Below are 13,456 nucleotides of genomic sequence, written 5' to 3'. Positions count from 1 at the left end.
TCCTCTATTGTTGCTCAAGCAAGGGGGAGGCCGGAGAAGAAACTACTTCCCATCAAACTTCCTTGAAGTTTGCAGTTGTCTAAACTTTTGCTCAAAACATTGTTTCAAGGTGAATGCATTGTAGGTCTAAGCTTGCAACAAAATACAAAGACTGCACTTAAAGAATGTTCAAAATTATTTCCCTGGTGTGTGTGAATGCCTAGCGATCCTATTTACATACCAAATTGACGAGCTCTTTCTGTAGGGTCAAAAGGGCATGTTACCACATTTCATCTCAAAATGCCTGGAATGCATTCAACCCAACATCTTTGAATATGTAAAGTAAATGGTAAATTATCTAAAAAACAAATTAGTAAAATAAAAGGTACCAATTATATTGGTTAAGGGTTTACACTGGTAATGTCAGTTTCTTTAGCTCAGAGCTAGAACATGAAACATCTGGCCCAGCAGCCATGCCTTCGCTCCCCAAACATGGAGACTCAAGTCACACCTATTCTGGTCTGGATTCAGCAGAGAAACAGGCTGAGGTCACCATTAACTCATACCACAGCATTGACCTCTGCCTCTTTTCCATATTGCAGCCTGAGGCTACAGACTTGTGCTGTGATACAGGCTGCACAACTCCCTCCTAACCAACAGTTAATTGTATTGAGTAATTCAGCCACGAGATCAGATGATTATGCCAGCTAGGCACAATGACTTCAATCCAGGAGAGAGCAATGAGGTCATAGTCCAGAGTAAACCTCTGGTGAGTTGGTGACTGACTTGTTCATGATCCTCTACTGCCCCCTGCAGCCTATTCCTCAAAAATACATCAGTGTAGCAAAAAACTCTTTCCCACTAATATCATTGACCACAAATTTAAAGGGATAGTTCATCCAAATTAAAGTTAGTCAGATGTTTTTATATCTCAGATGTGGTCTTAAATTGAGTCCACCCCAACTGACTGGGAGATAATGGCACCATTTTAACTTGATAGAATTACATTTGAGGCTTATTAATAATGAGTAAACATGCATTTTATTTAAAAAAATACATTGAATGAATGCTTCATCGTATGAACAGAGCAACATACCACAATTGATAAGATACAAAAACCAAAGGTTAAACAAACTTTGTCAACAATATCAACTTGTATGACAGTTGACAAATTAGTATAAAAATATCTGCTAGGTACAGTATTAAATATGAATAATAAATACGCTATTCAATAGATTAATTTAAAAAATACCAACTTTGAATAAAAAAGCTTTCCCTTCAGTAATTTCACTTATAAAAAGGTTTCACTTATAAAGGTTAAAAAAAAGTTAACTCCAAGAGGTCATCGTTTTGGGTGTGTCCTACAAATCAGTTTGAGGTGATGATCTCTTATGAACGATATTTGGGACATGAACATTATTACTCTGTTATAAAAGTATGGCAGCACACATCCCGTGTGTGGAGACCACTGCTTAACTTGGACTGAAATAGGTGCCGGGTACTGTTTATAATTAGGTGCAGGAGCTCCACAATACTTTTAAGCTAATATTCCATAAGAGGAACAGGAGCTCAAGCAGTAGAACATTTGAGGTGCCGGTACTCAGCTGCGGTGAAATCCTGTCCAAGTCAAATGCTGGTGGAGACATCCTCTGTGTTCCTCAGGCCTGCACGGTGCTGAGTGGTCCAGGGATGATTGTGATGGGGCTGTAGGGTTCAGCCTGACATACAGCCAGGTCCCCAGCAGACACCAGCTCTGGACCATCACAACACAACACACAAAATACCTGCATGTTAGTTAAGTAAAACAATATTGGAATGCATACATGCATATAGCCCCACAAGTGATATCCATTTTTCCTCTGTTCTCTGTCAGCTCTCACCTAGCAGTTTGGAGAGAATGTGGGCTGCAGTAGTGCGGTCTGTCTCCAGGGGCAACAGAGAGTAAAAGGTGACTTTCCCAAACCTCAGGAGGTACGAGGACACCACACTGAAAGGAGCAGAGGGAGATGATAGCCATGTGAAAAACACTGCCCAGAGTTTCACAGTTAGAGAGAATAGATATAAATATAGAATAGTGCAGTAATAACTGAGTTAGAAGCTGTTGGCTAGCCTCTTCACTTTTGCCATCAAATTCATGAACCAACACAATTGCACTTGACAAACCCCCCACTTACTATGACATGTGGTTGTCCCACCTAGCTATCTTAAGATGAATGCACTAACGCTAGGTTGCTTTGGATATGCGTGTCTGCTAAATGACTCAAATGTAAATGTTAGGATATAGATAGAATAGATGCAGGGTAGTGATGATAGATGGGTGATTAGTAATACTACACCTCAACAGGCCCTCTGCAGTGACCTCTCTACCTTCCGTCTCTTCTCTGTCTGGTAGAGCCACATGTTCCTCTTCTATAGCCTCCATAGGCACTGGGGCTTCTTCCATAGGAGACCTGAACAGAAAGTATTAGTTAAAAGTGACACGAGAAATGGGCAAAGTCTCAGCGCTATCCAACCAGGACAACTACATAATGAGACAACTATATATCCTTATTTTTTCTCACATATGCATGTGCACACACGTATGTACGTACATAAATACATACATACATACGTGGGGAGAATAAGTATTTGATACACTGCCGATTTTCCTACTTACAAAGCATGTATAGGTCTAATTTTTATCATAGGTCCACTTCAATTGTGAGAGACTGAATCTAAAACAAAAATCCAGAAAAATTACATTGTATGATTTTTAAGTAATGAATTTGCATTTTATTGCATGACATAAGTATGTGATACATCAGAAAAGCAGAACTTGATATTTGGTACATAAACCTGTGTTTGCAATGACAGAGATCATACGTTTCCTGTAGTTCTTGACCAGGTTTGCACACACTGCAGCAGGGATTTTGGCCCACTCCTCCATACAGACCTTCTCCAGATCCTTCAGGTTTCAGGGCTGTCGCTGGACAATACGGACTTTCAGCTCCCTCCAAAGATGTTCTATTGGGTTCAGGTCTGGAGACTGGCTAGGCCACTCCAGGACCTTGAGATGCTTCTTACAGAGCCACTCCTTAGTTGCCCTGGCTGTGTGTGTCGGGTCGTTGTCATGCTGGAAGACCCAGCCACGACCCATCTTCAATGCTCTGACTGAGGGAAGGAGGTTGTTGGCCAAGATCTTGCGATACATGGCCCCATCCATCCTCCCCTCAATACGGTGCAGTCGTCCTGTCCCCTTTGCAGAAAAGCATTCCCAAAGAATGATGTTTCCACCTCCATGCTTCACGGTTGGAATGGTGTTCTTGGGGTTGTACTCATCCTTCTTCTTCCTCCAAACACAGCAAGTGAAATTTAGACCAAAAAGCTAAATTTGTCTCATCAGACCACATGACCCTCTCCCATTCCTCCTCTGGATCATCCAGATGGTCATTGGCAAACTTCAGACGGGCCTGGACATGCGCTGGCTTGAGCAGGGGACATTGCGTGCGCTGCAGGATTTTAATCCATGACGGTATAGTGTGTTACTAATGGTTTTCTTTGAGATTGTGGTCCCAGCTCTCTTCAAGTCATTGACCAGATCCTGCTGTGTAGTTATGGGCTGATCCCTCACCTTCCTCCTGATCATTGATGCCCCACGAGGTGAGATCTTGCATGGAGCCAGAGACCGAGGGTGAGTGACCATCATCTTGAACTTCTTCCATTTTCTAATAATTGCACCAACAGTTGTTGCCTTCTCACCAAGCTGCTTGCCTATTGTCCTGTAGCCCATCCCAGCCTTGTGCAGGTCTACAATTTAACCCTGATGTTCTTACACAGCTCTCTGGTCTTGGCCATTGTGAAGAGGTTGGAGTCTGTTTGATTGAGTGTATGGACAGGTGTCTTTTATACAGGTAACGAGTTCAAACAGGTGCCGTTAATACAGGTAATGAGTGGAGAACAGGAGGGCTTCTTAAAGAAAAACTAACAGGTCTGTGAGAGTTGGAATTCTTACTGGTTGGTAGGTTATCAAATATCATGCAATACAATGCTAATTAATTAATAAAAAAACATACAATATGATTTTCTGGATTTTTGTTTTAGATTCCATCTCTCAGTTGAAGTGTACGTATGATAAAAATGACAGACCTCTACATGCTTTGTAAGTAGGAAAACCTGCAAAATCGGCAGTGTATCAAATACTTGTTCTCCCCACTGTATATACACACACATACATATATATAAAAATACATATATCACCATCTGCTGACAGGGGTGATCTGCTCGAGGGATTTGTCTTCTCTGGACACGTCTAGAAGAACCTCAGCTGAAAACATAGAACACAAACAGATATCAAAATGCAACAGTAAAGCAGTGGTGGAAAAAGTACCCAATTATCATACTTGAGAAAAAGTAAAGATACCTTAATAGAAAATGACTCAAGTCAAAGTCACCCAGTACTATACAACTTGAGTAAAAGTCTAAAATTATTTGGTTTTAAATACACTTAAGTATCAAAAGTAAATGTAATTCCTAAAGTATACTAAAGTATCACAAGTAAAAGTATAAATCATTTTTAAGTCTTTATATTAAGCAAACCAGATTGCACAATTGTTTAAATATATATACACACATGAATACCCAGGGGCACACTCCAACACTCAGACATAATTTACAAAAGAAGCGTTTATGTTTAGTGAGTCTGCCAGATCAGAGGTAGTAGAGATGACATGGGATGCTCTCTTGATAAGTGTGTGAATTGGACAATTTTCCTGTTCTGCTAAGCATTCAAAATGTAACGAGTACTTTTGGGTCTTAGGGAAAATGTAGTGAAGTAAAAGTTGTAAAAAAATATAAAGAGTAAAATAAAGTACAGATACCCCCCAAAAAACTACTTAAGTAGTACTTTAAAGTATTTTTACTTATGTACTTTACACTACTGCAGTAAAATGATTGTATGTACATTTCAATGGCATCATCATAGAAGTAGAATCTTATTCTAGTTCTGTGGGCGTCATTTTATAATTTCAAGTAACTGACAGGAAAACAATGTTTGACCTGATGCTTCAGATGGGGCTGTTCCTCCTGATTTCAGCAACTCTCGTGGGATCTGGGGATACAAAAAGAGAGAGAAAAGACAGTCATCTAGACTTCAGACATTTCTGAACTGTCTGTATACATGAAAAACGAAGCAGTATAGACTAGATGCTGTTATTCCAGGCTCTCTGAGTCATTTGAGATATTATTAACAGTATTCACTGTCTTATTCAACTTCTCCCTTAGGTACATTTGAATTCACCCACAAGTCTTTATTATGTAAATTACTGCTTACAAATGTCCTGCTCAAGTATCCCCTGGCGGCATTGGTAATTTAGAAGAATATGGTGTCAAACTTCACCCTGCAGTCCAACTCATCCCAAACCATCTCAATTGGGTTGAGGTCTGAGTGATTGTGGAGGCCAAGTCATCTGATGCAGCACTCCATCACTCTCCTTCTTGGTCAAATATCCCTTACACAGCCTGGAGGTGTGTTGGGTCATTGTCCTGTTGAAAAACGAATTAATAGTTCCACCCAGCACAAACCAGATGGGATGGCATATCACTGCAGAATGTTGTGGTTGCCATGTTGTTTAAGTGTGCCTTAAATTCTAAATAAATCAGTGTCACCAGCAAAGCACCATCACACCACCTCCTCCATGCGTCACGGGGGGGAACTACACATGCGGAGATCATCCGTTCACTTACTCTGCGTTTCACAAAGACACGGCGATTGGAACCAAAATTCTAAAATTTGGACTCATCAGTCCAGCGGTCTAATGTCCATTGCTCATGTTTCTTGGCCCAAGCAAGTCTCTTCTTATTATTGGTGTCCTTTAGTAGTGGTTTCTTTGCAGCAATTTGACCATGAAGGCCTGATTCACAGTCTCCTCTGAAAAGCTGATGTTGAGATGTGTCTGTTACTTGAACTATGAAGCATTTATTTGGGCTGCAATTTCTGAGACTGGTAACTCCAATTAACTTATCCTCTGCAGCAGAGGTAACTCGGTCTTCCTTTCTTGTGGCGGTCCTCATGATAGCCAGTTTCATCATAGAGTTTGATCGTTTTTGCTGCACTTGAAGAAATTGTAGATGTCTTAAAGTAATGAATGACTGTCGTTTCTCTTTGCTTATATGAGCTGTTCTTGACATAATATGGAGTTGGTATTTTACCATACAGGGCTATCGTCTGTATACCACCCTACCTTGCCACAACACAAATGAATAGCTAAAATGCATTGAGGAAAGAAATTCCACTTTTAACAAGGCACACCTGTTAATTGAAATCTATTCCAGGTAACTACCTCATGAAGCTGGTTGAGAGAATTCCAAGAGTGTGCAACGCTGTCATCAAGGCAAAGGGTGGCTACTTTGAAGACTCTCAATATTTAGAACGATTATTTGGTTACTACATGATTCCATATGTGTTATTTCACACTTTTGATGTCTTCACTATTATTTTACAATGCAGAAAATAGAAGAAAAACCCTGGAATGAGTAGGTGCCTCCAAACTTTTGACTGGTACTGTAGATCCACTCACCTCTCGCATGCTAGAGTCCATCCTCTTCCTCTCCACCTCTATCCTCACTCTCTCCATCTCGGAGCTGCCCTCCTCCTCAGTCTCCTCCTCTCTGCCTCTCTCCCCGGTGCGAGGAAGCGTAGTGAGGACGGCGCACTGTTTCCATAGCAACATGAGGTCAGGGTGCAGGAGAGCTGCGTCGAGGAAAGAGAGAGAAAAGACTCAGTGAAATCATCATTATAACCTCATGGTGTGGCAGTTGTGAGGTGGCTCCGTTGGTTGGAGCAAGGTGCTGGCAACATCCAGGTTATGGGTTTGATTGCTACATTGGATTCATACACATACTGTACTACTATATAAGAACTATGAGTTGCTTAGATTTTTTAAAAATGTATCTGTTATTTTACCAGGTAAGTTGACTGAACACGTTCTCATTTGCAGCAACGACCTGGAGAATAGTTACAGGGGAGATGAGGGGGATGAATGAGCCAATTGTAAACTGGGGATTATTAGGTGACCATGATGGTTTGAGGGCCAGATTGGGAATTTAGCCAGGACACCGGGGTTAACACACCTACTCTTATGATAAGTGCATTGGGATCTTTAATGACCTCAAAGAGTCAGGACACCCGTTTAACGTCCCATCCGAAAGACGGCACCCTACACAGGGCAGTGTCCCCAATCACTGCCCTAGGGCATTGGGATATTTTTTTAGACCAGATAAAAGAGGGCCTCCTACTGGCCCTCCAACACCACTTCCAGCAGCATCTGGTCTCCCATCCAGGAACTGACCAGGACCAACCCTGCTTAGCTTCAGAAGTAAGCCAGCCGTGGTATGCAGGGTGGTATGCTGCTGGCTGAATCAAAACATCTACTAAATGACCATATTACTACCATCTCAGGAAAGGAGTCATATACTCACAGCCAGAAGGGGCAGTGTAGAGCTCTGCTGGGAGGAGCTTCTTCTGGGCAGGAAAGTTTATCAGCACCTGAGACTGAGGAGGAGGCAGACAAAGCAATGAGAATACGATTATATCCTTATTTTCTTTGAAGTAATCACTGATGTGGGTGGTGTTCATTAAGCACCAAATGGAAGAAAACCCACTGAAACAGGGAGGGACTACCTGGACCTGTCCAATAAGAAACTTACATTTTTGTTTCCAGTTGCAAACCCTTTAAAATGTTCCTGTTGCATGCCCCAATGAACACAACTCTGGTAAGATTAGTGAAGGATAAGTAGTGGAAGGCTTGAGTTTTACCAGGAGCAGAGTCTCAGCCTTAGTGTCCTCGATCTGCACCCGCATGGTATCCTGGGAGATCTGCACCTGAGGGTCTGCAAAGATGAGCTGGCGCCTGCGACCCCGCCTCATAGGAGGAGGAGCGTGTATATGGGGGAGCTGGGATGATGAGAGAGGGATGAGAGAGGCAAGAAAAGAGAGGAGAGCAGATGGGAGGGTAATGGATAGATCAAACTGAGAGGAGCCTGTACACACCCACACATTTGGCAGGAGAAAATATAGGACAGAAATATCTTGTTCATACGGATGCTTGGATTCCTGAGTCCTCATGATGAGTCACACACAGAACAGTGTGAACACACACACACACACACACACACACACACACACACACACACACACACACACACACACACACACACACACACACACACACACACACACACACACACACACACACACACACACACACACACACACACACACACACACACACACACCCACACAAACCTCGCCACAGGAACTTTCTGCCGCTTTCTCCGTCCCCCTCTCTGACTGACTCGCTGACTGCCCCGCTCTCTCTGAGGTGTCTGGGGCAGAAGGCATGGCCACCTGAGGAGGGGGGGTCATCTCCATGGGAATGACCTCTAAAGGCACCTCCATGGGCAGGCCGGTCTCCTCGTCCAGCAGCCACACACTGTCCCCCACCACCACCGACACCTTCAGCCTGGAGACACACACAGAGAGAAAGAAAAACAATACAACAAAGAGTAAGTTTAAAAACAGACATGGGAAGATAATAGAAGATCAAGGTGACCTGCCCATGATTATTCCATATAACTTACTGGTCAATGGAGGTCATGCCTGACTCCATGTCCCTGGTTTTCTCTCCCTCTCTCTCCCTTTCCCTCTCTTCTAGCTCTGTACACACACACACACACACACACACCAGTTTACGCAAACTTATATTTACTCACTGATTTCCCTTTCATTATCGGTCTTATGGGTCCTAATATGTTATAAAGGCCTGTTTTTTCATCAATTACTAGGGTACGGTCTGAGCAATTTGCTCATGCTGTTGCACAGTAGCCTATCTCATATCTTACTAAGACCATAACGTGGTGACCATTGTCCGAGTCGACAAGAGAGATTATTTCACGGAAAATAAGAATGTTCCGGAGTTTAAAGTGATGAAAAGTACCTCGCTAACTGCTCTTTTGCATCTCGTCATTGAGCAGCCCAAAGCGGAGCCGTTGCTATGGATACTATACAGGTAGACTAGCAGCAGAGCGGATGCAGGGTAGTGATTGATGAGGTAAAAAGGTAAATCAAACTTGACCAACACAATATAATTGCCATGGAAACACATGGGGCAAAGATCCTGAATATCCTCATTGCCCCCAAGCAAAATGTGCCTACATTTAGTCTATTGTTTATATGTGTATTTCATATTGAGGTAAAAATCTGAGTGTAATGTTTGTATGGATGTCAACCCCAACACTTGTTCATGTCATCGTCACCCTATCAACTAACTGCATTACAGTTACAAACAACTGACTACCACCACCAATTCCATATGCTAGCTATGCTAAGCTAACCAGCATCAAAAACAGCCAAATATATCCAAATTGGACTTAAGTTACCACATTGTGGGCCTGTTACAATACATAAATCATGACAGATTTGACGAATATCCACTTTGTTAAATCATATTTGTTGAATGTGCACCAATCTGGTTAATGGACCAGTATACTATTATATCTCCCTACCAATAAGTGCCCTTCTTTGCGAGGCATTAAAAAAACTCCCTGGTCTTTTGTGGCTAAACACTATTGTGGCACACAGAGTGAGTCCATGCAACTTATGTGACTTGTTAAGCACATTTTTACTCCTGAAAACAAAGCGGTTGAATATTTATTGACTCAAGACATTTCAGCTTTTCATTTTTGATTAATTTGTAAAAATGTCAAATAAGATAATTCTGGACGTGTTATTAGCAACTGCAGGCAGGTGCTGGTGAATAAACTGCCGAAACAAGCACCACTAGCCCAGGGAGGGGAGGACAGACAGAGACCAGCAGCTAATGGATAATAATGAAGGAAGTTATTTCTGATTTCAGGTTCGGCAAGGCCTTCAATTTGGCAGAAGCAATTGGGCCTGAACGTTGCAGGCATGTGCAGGGCTCTATTCTTTACTCTCCCTCTCTTCTCTCACCATCATGGAATTGGTCCTGCTGCTCCAGAAGCATGTCAATCTCTTTGCCAGTGGCTTCAGGAAGCTCAGCTCCTTCAAACTTTATGGAGAGAAGGGCAGAGGGAGACCGAGTTCAACTTCAGGAACGATTGAGAGCTCAGGAAAGATCCTTTTGGATCCAAATTCCTTGTTGTTTTCACATGGTCTCTTATTAGGCAAAGTAAGTAAAGGTTTATAAATATACACAATAGCCTTTCTATGTCCTTTTATCAGTATATTACAACACTATATTCAGGTCACCTCAGCAGCAACGATGACAAGCTGCTCCTTCTCTTTCAGGGTAATGGCATCAGGAGGGGATTTGAAACCTGAGAGTGAGAGACAGAGGGCAACAAACATTAGTAATGCAGATTTGTTGCTGAGGATTTTCCATCCCAAATAAGACTGTCACTCACCTCCATCCTCACCTCCATCCTCTGGTGCAGTTTCAGGACTGGCCCCTATGGGGCGCTCTGGAGTCATGCTCTCCATCAGCTGCCATGGCTGGGAATGAACGAGACACACAGAGGGAGTGTTGTTAGAACGGTGTTCAATCAATAAATGCATTATCAACTCACAAGCTGACTCAATGAGGGTAAAGTTAAATATGTGTCTTGAAAAGGTTTTTTTGTGTACTGTGTGTACATAGGAATTGACTGTGGCCGTATGGGGGTTACATATTTTTGTAGTGACATACCGTTGGAAATGTGTTAACTAGGTAAAAATTGTGTAGAAATGGTTGTATACCTGAGGGATCCTATAGGGACTAGGCAGCAGGTGCTCAAAGCCCATCACCCCAAAGAAGGGGTCCTGTGCCCCCTCGGCCTCCTCCAGCAGGAACAGGGAGTCTGGGACATTTGGGGCTTGTCTGGGGAGGGAAGGGTGCTAATGTTATTACTACAACATGGCTAGAAAACGGTTGACATGAATCACCCAGGCGACACATTGGTGGTGAACACCATACAATGTACAGTACCTTTTGACCTAATAAAAAAAACAGTACATAAGTCCAAACCATTATTATTGTCAATATACACGGAGTGTACAAAACATTAGGACACCTGCTCTTTCCATTACATAGACTGACTGGGTGAAACCAGCTGAAAGCTATGATCCCTTATTGATGTAATTTGTTAAATCCACTTAAATCTTTTGTCATTCCCATTCACCCTCTGAATGGCACAAATACTTAATCCATGTCTCAATTGTCTCAAGGATTAAAACTCCTTTTTAGTGTCTCCTCCCCTTCATCTACACTGATTGAAGTTCCTTTGAACGGGGTATGGTAGTAGGCACCAGGCGCACCGGTGTGTCAAGAAATGCAACGCTACTGGGTTTTTCACGCTCAACAGTTTCCCGTGTGTATCAAGAATGATGGAACACCCAAAAGGACATCCAGCCAACTAGACACAACTGTGGGAGCATTAGAGTCAACATGGGCCAGCATCCCCGTGGAACTCTTTCGACACGCCCCAACGGATTGGGGTTTTCTGAGGGCAAAAGGGGGTGCAACTAAATATTAGGAAGGTGTTCTTAATGTTTTGTACACTCAGTGTATGTGTGACAGTTATATCTGACAACTCAAGGGGGCATGTGTGTATGGGACATACGGGTAACGGTTTGTGTGTTTTTTACCTGTCAGTGTCAGCCAGGTCGATGCGTGCGTGTCTCTCAGAGCGTACCAGGCGCTCAATGGTCTGTTGGATCTCCTCTAAAAGGAAGGAGAAAAAGGTTGCGGTGAGGTAATTTAGCAGACATTCTTATCCATAAGCAATTAGGGTTATGTGCCTTGCTCAAGGGCACTTAAACAGATTTTTCACCTAGTTGGCTCTGGGATTCAAACCAGCAACCTTTCGAATACTGGTCCAACGCTCTTAACCACTAGGCCACCTGCCATGGCATGCATACATACAAATACATCCTCCTGACTGGACAGCTGCGGTTCTGAACACGTGGTTCTGTACAAGCTGGTGACTCTGAACACAATATGATAGTGGATCTGTGTATCTGTTAGCATGATTTATGTCTGGCTGCTTAGGAGGCTATATCAGACTATCGAGTTGCCTGTTATGATAAGTGAGTATATCTAAGCGTAATCATTCATATCGACCTCTAGCAACAATGTGGTTGTATACTTTATTGTCTCAGGTTGTATCAATGAGTGTGTATGGATGGAGAGTAACCGGTAGGCTGCATTTCTGTTCAATCAGTGTCCTTGGTCCTGTAGCTTGTCTTGCCATTAGACCTGATATAGTGTCTCTGATTACTGGCCTATTTCGACAAGCATCTCTTTACATGGCGTTAGTCTGTAATCTCTGTATGCCCTTCATTTGAACCCTTCCCTCTCTCACCCAGAAGGAAACCACACTGGCGGTGGTAGACGATAACCACCCCATACTGCAGCTGGGAGGACAGGTAGAGGGAGAAGCGAGGCCGAGGGAGACCAGGGCAGAGTGGAGCCACCTGGACCGTCACGTAATCCATGATGTCCTCACTGCAAATACACCACCATAGCTACATGATTGACATCAGATTACTATCACATTCACAAATGATGTGTATGGACATGGCACAAAATAGGGACATGTTTCATCAGGACAGAACTTAGTTAGGGAGTAGCTGCCCCAGTATCTGTGTTAGAGATGTCAATGTGTCTCCTCTGGTGTCTCCAGATGTAACAGGAGAAAATTAAGATAGTTCTCAGCGAAACACCATATTTTGTGAGTTAAAAAAATAAAAATTTTACATTATAACGTTAATGCGTGGGAGTTTGAATCAGAGCTTCATGGGTGTTAGGGAGGAGACACTTCATAGTTGACATCTCTAACGCAGAGATAATGGGGCAGGGACTAGCTAAGCAGGGACCATGGGTTGATCACTTGACATAATATTTTCCCTCAGACATAGAAAGGGAGAAGGATTGTGGTCACCATGTCCGTCCAACGTTGACCCTCAGAAGCTCTCTGCGTGTTATCCTGATCCCTTTGGTGGCTGCCAACCTAAAACACAGAAACAAAACAGCATGACAATACCAGAAACAGAAAGGTCACTGATGATGATGGCATACTCACATTACATTGACTGAGATTCACAAGCTACAAAATATTAAACTCAGCCTAAGAGGATCCCTAGCCTAGCTAATATTAGCTAGCTAGCTAATGCTAGAGAGCAACTCACCAAATAGTGGAAAAGCAACCGGTGTGCCTTTGAAGAACGTTTGGATAGTAAAACATCTTTCCTCAATTCATGCAGAAATACTGTTTTGCAATTTGGTGTCTAGAACCTGGTGTAGAACGTAAAAAGATCAGATTGATCAATAAAAGGGTTGATGTCAGCTACTAGATAGCTAACGTTTCCAGGCAGATTCTCCTCAGAAAGCAGCGTTATCGAAATTCGCGCCAAACGTAGCTAGCTTGATGACGTTTAGGTTTTTGACCAATCATGGAGAGTGCAGTAGTCCAAAAAGATAAACAG

At 42.7% G+C, this 13,456-nt stretch overlaps 1 protein-coding gene across 3 annotated transcripts; it reads right to left on the bottom strand.

Annotated features, from left to right (window-relative positions):
* Positions 1-999: 999 nt before the first annotated feature.
* Positions 1,000-13,346, bottom strand: rec8b (REC8 meiotic recombination protein b). Of its 3 annotated transcripts, none has more exons than XM_046355047.1 (18): positions 13,160-13,346; positions 12,913-12,981; positions 12,334-12,476; positions 11,618-11,693; positions 10,730-10,850; positions 10,399-10,486; positions 10,244-10,311; positions 9,965-10,043; positions 8,596-8,671; positions 8,261-8,477; positions 7,772-7,909; positions 7,435-7,507; positions 6,534-6,706; positions 5,014-5,065; positions 4,216-4,282; positions 2,316-2,429; positions 1,860-1,966; positions 1,000-1,732 (listed from the first exon to the last, which is right to left on the bottom strand). In XM_046355047.1, exons 1-18 carry the CDS (start codon positions 13,213-13,215, stop codon positions 1,638-1,640), a joined length of 1,812 nt encoding a protein of 603 aa, XP_046211003.1. In that variant the 5' UTR covers positions 13,216-13,346; the 3' UTR covers positions 1,000-1,637. The 3 variants fall into 3 exon arrangements, with proteins under 3 accessions (XP_046211003.1, XP_046211004.1, XP_046211005.1); XM_046355048.1 differs by having other exon boundaries at positions 10,411-10,486; XM_046355049.1 differs by lacking the exon at positions 13,160-13,346 and having other exon boundaries at positions 11,618-11,691.
* Between the last annotated feature and the right edge of the window lie 110 nt (positions 13,347-13,456).

This window comes from Oncorhynchus gorbuscha, linkage group LG07, assembly GCF_021184085.1.
Source record: "Oncorhynchus gorbuscha isolate QuinsamMale2020 ecotype Even-year linkage group LG07, OgorEven_v1.0, whole genome shotgun sequence".
NCBI classification, from domain to species: Eukaryota; Metazoa; Chordata; class Actinopteri; order Salmoniformes; family Salmonidae; genus Oncorhynchus; species Oncorhynchus gorbuscha.
Note: the sequence above shows the minus strand (reverse complement) of the source record. Positions and strands in the feature narration are given on the sequence as shown.

Coding starts and splice junctions, on each gene's coding strand:
- rec8b (XM_046355047.1), bottom strand. CDS start 13,215: ATGTTTTACTATCCAAACGTTCTTCAAAGGCACACCGGTTGCTTTTCC. Junction 10,487..10,729: donor GTCCCTATAGGATCCCTCAG/GTATACAACCAT, acceptor GTTCATTCCCAG/CCATGGCAGCTGATGGAGAG. Junction 1,733..1,859: donor CATTCTCTCCAAACTGCTAG/GTGAGAGCTGAC, acceptor GTGATGGTCCAG/AGCTGGTGTCTGCTGGGGAC.